Here is a 5926-nt window from a genome sequence, read left to right as displayed (position 1 = left end):
CAAGGCACTGCGGCGCTGGGAGCCTGCTCCCGGCTCCACGCAGGGCCTCGGTGCCTTGCGGGGCAGATGGTTTCGTTCCCCTCGGTTCGTGCCAGGTTTCAGCCTCATGCTGTTATTTTGTTCTTCTGGAACGAGACTGGTGTTGCTTCCCAGAGAGGCCCTATTAGGACAAAAAGAAAATCCTGTGAATAGGCGTAACAGGGCACCAGGAGGGATAGGTCTTAAATGTATTTTAATATGAGCAGGGCATTGTGTGTAATTCAGCGCTCATCATCGTTTAGTCAAAGAGTTATGGCAGTGATTGGGAATGAATAGACGGACATAATGGATACATGTGGCGTTTGCTCATTATATTCAACTTAGTCCAACTCCTCTGTGGAAACTGTTCAACTTTCTCTCCCTTTAGCCTGTCATAGTGAAATAATACAGACATTGGTTCCTCGAATGGGATAGCCTGCCATGCTATTATATTTCCACAGCTAACGAGGGCTTCATAAGCCTTTGATACAGCCTGATCTTTGAAACCTTTCCAAATCTCCTCAAGCTTATGCTAAATCCCATTTGGAACTTTTTTTTTTTCCTTTTTTTCCTCCTCGCCTGCTAGTGCCCCAGGCTTAAGAAACCCGGGCGGTGACATGCATACTAAAGCATGCGGGGACACCTCCTGAAAGGCGACTTACGGCACTGATCACAGGCTCTCACGCGAGTGACACGCCACTCTGGGCGCGCAGCTGAATGCGGCCACCGCCACCCCCCGCACCCCGCTAATGCGCGCCCGCCTCGCACCCCTGCCCGCGCCCGCCGGGCACGCCGCGACATGCCACGACACGGCGCGACATGCCGCGACACGGCATGACGTGGCGCGCCCCGACACCTTCCCGACCTGTGGCAGGACTGACAAACCCCACCGCGCCCTGTACGCCGTGCTCCCCGCGCCAGCGCCGCCGCCGCGCATCCGGAGGGAGCGCGGAGACCGGGAGGGGGGAAGAATGGAAGGTGGAGGTGGGGGGGTGGAAAGAAGAAATAAATACAGGGAAAAAGAGGAATAAATGAAATCGGGAGCAGGGGGGTTAGGGGGGGAGAAGGGAAAAAAAAAAAAAAAAGAAAGGAAAAAAAGAAAGAGACAGGGAAGCCCCTCAGACCGCGGAGACTTAAGGAAAACAAAGGCGCGCGCCCCGCGCCCGCTCCCGCCCGGCCCGGGCACCGCCGGGGGCCGCCCGCGCGCCGCCGCCTCCCATTGGCTCCGCCGCTCGCTCATTTGCATAGCGCCGTCTATGAAAGGCCGCGCGGCGGCGCGGGGGGCGCAGACGGCGGCGCAGCCACCTCGGTAGTTTGGAGCGTCCCCCGGTACCGCTCAGCACCCACGGCACCCACAGTACCGCACAGCACCCCCGGTATCGCACAGCGCCGTCCGCACCGCGCCGTCGGGCTGAGCCCCGCGCCGCTGCCATGAGCCCCCTGCGGCTGCTGGCCGCCGCCTGCCTGCTCGCCTTGTCCCGCTGCAAGACGGTGAGGTACCGCACCGACGAGGAGGGCGCGCCGGGCACGGTGATCGGTACGCTGGCCGACGAGATGCCCGTGAAGGCGCCGGGGGAGATGAGCTTTCGCATGATGAGGCAGTTCAGCAACAGTTCGCTGGTGCGGGTGCGGGAGGAGGACGGGCAGCTGAGCATCGGTGAAGCAGGGCTGGACCGGGAGCGGCTGTGCGGGCAGGCACCCCAGTGTGTCCTGGCCTTCGACGTGGTGAGCTGCTGGCGGGAGCGCTACCGCCTGGTGCACGTGGAGCTGGAGGTGCGTGACATCAATGACAACTCACCACGCTTCCCCCACGCCCAGATGGCGCTGGAGGTGTCGGAGAGTGCCGCACCTGGCACTCGCCTCCCACTGGAGGTGGCTGTAGATGAGGACGTAGGCTCCAACTCCATACAGAGCTTCCAGGTCTCCCTCAACAGCCACTTCGGTGTGGAGGCACAGACACGGGCAGATGGGGCACGCTGTGCAGACCTGGTGCTGCTCCAGGAGCTGGACCGTGAGCGCCAGCCCTCCTACACCCTGGAGCTGGTGGCCAAGGATGGTGGCAGTCCAGCGCGCTCGGGCACAGCCACCGTGCACGTCCGTGTCCTCGACGCCAATGACAACAGTCCAACCTTTGCCCAGAGCTCAGTCACAGTGGAGCTGCCCGAGGATGCACCACCGGGCTCCCTGCTGCTCGATCTGGATGCTGCCGACCCTGACGAGGGCCCCAATGGTGAGGTGGTCTATGCCTTCAGCAGCCAGGTGCCCCCCGAGGCACGGCGGCTCTTCCGCCTTGACCCACGCTCCGGCCGCCTCACACTGGAGGCCGCCGTGGACTATGAGCGCACCCGCACCTATGAGCTGGACGTGCGTGCCCAGGACCGTGGTGCGAGCCCCCGCGCTGCCACCTGCACCGTCGTCGTCCGCCTCACCGACGTCAATGACAACGCACCGCGCATCAGCATCAGCGCCCTCCGTGGCACTGCCAGCGCCGCTGGTGTGGCCTACGTCAGCGAGGCGGCAGCCAGTGAGAGCTTCGTGGCCCTCGTCAGTGCCTCAGACCGCGACTCGGGTGCCAATGGGCAGGTGCGCTGCAGCCTACGCGGCCACGACCACTTCGCCCTGCAGCGCGCCTATGAGGACAGCTACATGATCGTCACCACGGCGGCACTGGACCGCGAGCGCATCCCTGAATACAACCTCACTGTGGTGGCCGAGGACCTGGGCTCACCACCCTTCAAGACTGTCCGCCAGTACACAGTGCGGGTGAGCGACGAGAATGACAATGCACCGCTCTTTGCCAAGCCCCTCTACGAGGTGGCCGTACCAGAGAACAACCCCCCAGGTGCCTACATCACTACGGTAGTGGCTCGTGACCCTGATCTTGGCCACAACGGTAAGGTCACCTACCGGCTCCTGGAGACACAGGTCATGGGGGCTCCAATCTCCACCTACGTCTCGGTGGACCCTGCCACTGGGGCCATCTATGCCCTCAGGACATTCAACTATGAGATCCTCAAGCAGTTGGACCTGAGGATCCAGGCCACTGACGGTGGATCCCCACAGCTCTCCAGCAGCACCCTTGTCAAAGTGAGGATGGTGGACCAGAATGACAACCCTCCTGTCATCATCCACCCGGTGCTCACTAATGGGACAGTGGAAATTGGTGTGTCCAGCAAGACCTCCCGTGACTCCCTAGTGGCCCAGATCAAAGCTCGAGATGCAGATGATGGGGCCAATGCTGAGCTCACCTTTGCCTTCCTGGAAGAGTCAGAGCGGGACCTTTTCACCATCAACCCAAGTACTGGGGACATTGTGCTGCGGGGTGACCTCTCTGAAGAGCTGGGACAGCTGTTCAAGGTCATCCTCACTGTGACAGACAATGGCAGACCACCTCTGGCCACAACTGCCACAGTAAACTTCCTGGTGACTGCCACTGCTCCATCCAGTATACAGGACTTAGCCAAGCCCAGCTCCTGGGAAGGAAAGGCTTTGCAGTGGGACATCCCTCTGATTGTGATCATCATCCTGGCAGGCAGCTGCACCCTCCTCCTGGTGGCTATAATCACAATTGCCACCACCTGCAACAGACGCAAGAAGGGGAACGACATCAAAAACAATGTTGCCTTGAAGGACCAAATAGACATCTCCCACCTGGAGAAGGGCCATCAGGAGGAGGGCAGCCAGAGGGGGAATATGTTTGAGGTACGAACCTTTCCCAGCAAAACCTCTTTCACCAGCCCCGATCCTTCTCCTGCTGCTGAAGAGATCTCCACCACTGAGAGTGGCAGTGACAGCACTTGCCTCTACGAGGGTCAGAAGAAGCTGAGAGGACAAAGTGGGGAGGTAAGGACCCACTGCAGGGAAGTGTGGCAGAGGGTGGGGGTGTCTTGGAGGTTGTGAATTGCAGAGGTGCAGTTGATGTTGATTTAACCTTCACCACTTTCCCCTCTCCTTTAATTTCCCTCCCCAACAGCAGGGTTTTGCTGCCACTCCAAGCTACAACAAGGAGCCTGCTCCCCCCGTGGCCATTTGGAAAGGACACTCCTTCAACACTATCTCTGGCCGGGAGGCAGAGAAGTTCAGTGGCAAAGACAGCGGCAAAGGTGACAGTGATTTTAATGACAGTGACTCAGATATCAGCGGAGATGCCCTGAAGAAAGATCTCATCACACACATGCAGAACGGTAAGGGCTCAGCCCCTGCTCCCCACTGGACCCTCAGACAGACAGATGGGTGGATGGGAAGGTGGATGGAGGGACCCATCCCTGGGGTGCAGTGATCAAGCAGGGCAGCTGGAAGGGGAAACCTGACATTGCCTGGCTCAAACCACCTATCTCTTTGCAGCAGGCTGTTAGATCTTGGTTCCTCTCTGCACAGAGAGCCCAGCACAAATTACCATATGCTGGAAGTGCTGTAGGATTGGGTGTTTTTCTTCCCCAAAAAGCTTCCCTTTAAGTTAGAATTGTGAGGAGTGTCCCTAGCAAAACGACACAACCTTCCCAAGCACGGGGGTTTTTTTGTTGTGTGGTAGAGCATTACCTGCCCACTCCTACCATCAGTGCATTCAATCATCCTGTGACTGATAGCTCTGAGGATTATGAATTATGTGGATTTATTCCTGCAGTAACAACGGGTTTCTCCTCCTCTCTCTCTCTCTCTCTCTCTCTTTAGGTCTGTGGGCATGCACGGCTGAGTGCAAGATCCTGGGCCACTCAGACCGCTGCTGGAGCCCCTCCTGTGGCCGAGCCAACCCTCACCCCTCTCCACATCCTTCGGCACCCCTCTCCACCTTCTGCAAGAGCACGTCCTTGCCCAGGGACCCCCTTCGCAGGGACAACTTTTATCAAGCCCAGCTGCCCAAAACAGTAGGGCTTCAGAGTGTCTACGAGAAGGTGCTGCACAGGGACTTTGACCGGACGATCACTCTCCTCTCTCCACCACGCCCTGCACGGCTCCCTGACCTTCAGGAGATTGGGGTACCCCTGTTCCCAGCCCCCTCAACTAGATACCTGGGCCCCCAGACTGACACAACTGAGAAAGCGTAGCCCAACATGCTCCCCCTCAAGTACGCCCACCCCTGTGCGCACACAACTAAGTCACTCCCGAGAGCCTTTAAGTTATTGACCAGATCCGGTGTTGTATGTGTAAATATGCAAGATGTGCCTTAAAAATGAAGTTGTTTGGGAAAGATTTCCAATCACATCAGTACTGTTTGATATTTGCAAACAGAAAGTTGTTTGTAGTTAATGTAATTTTTATGAAATGTGCAGTATTTAAATTTCTTTTCATGTTTTCTACATTGGGGTTTTTGGTTTTTTTTTGCTTTCGGTTCACCCATGGCCTGCCATTTTTTGTAGTGTTTTTAACCTGTACATTGTGTAATGTAATGTTTGTATATAATGAAAATTGGTTATATTTTTATATAATAAATACTTAAAAATGGGAATTCTTGCCAAAGGAACTGTCTGAAAGACACAATAGTAATAATTAACAATAATATCCTGAATATGTAGAACCTTGTAAGGGAAATTCCTCTTTCATGGTGTAATAATAACCTGAGCAACCCAGTGTACTGAGAAGTTTGCCTTGCCAAATGTGACTTGTATTTCTTGAGTCTGTGGTCAGCTTAAATGTTATTTAATTGCCTTTGGTTTCTGTAATCTGTATCACTGATAAACACTAATAAAGGTTTTGTGATGTGTCAGAGAGAACTGTTCATGGATTTCATACTTCAGAGCATAGAGGTCTCTACAGGTCAACAAAACTGTTTTGTGCAGGGAAATGCACAACGTGGGAAAGAGCATGAATGATGCTACTTTTAGTCTTGCCGATCCCTCCTTCATCTCTGGCAATACCTCACTGGAGGTTTAGCTCTAGAGATTTTAATGCTGAGTGGGAGGGAGGGTTG

At 55.9% G+C, this 5926-nt stretch overlaps 1 protein-coding gene across 1 annotated transcript; it reads left to right on the top strand.

Annotated features, from left to right (window-relative positions):
- Window positions 1-1409: 1409 nt before the first annotated feature.
- On the top strand, window positions 1410-5726 carry PCDH8 (protocadherin 8). The gene is made up of 3 exons (XM_027908549.1): window positions 1410-3861; window positions 3992-4202; window positions 4690-5726. Exons 1-3 carry the CDS (start codon window positions 1450-1452, stop codon window positions 5061-5063), a joined length of 2997 nt encoding a protein of 998 aa, XP_027764350.1. The 5' UTR covers window positions 1410-1449; the 3' UTR covers window positions 5064-5726.
- The last annotated feature ends 200 nt before the right edge of the window (window positions 5727-5926 follow it).

This window comes from Empidonax traillii, unplaced genomic scaffold, assembly GCF_003031625.1.
Source record: "Empidonax traillii isolate 1590-97213 ecotype Southwest subspecies unplaced genomic scaffold, ASM303162v1 scaffold1746:size129677, whole genome shotgun sequence".
Classification (NCBI taxonomy): Eukaryota; Metazoa; Chordata; class Aves; order Passeriformes; family Tyrannidae; genus Empidonax; species Empidonax traillii.
Note: the sequence above shows the minus strand (reverse complement) of the source record. Positions and strands in the feature narration are given on the sequence as shown.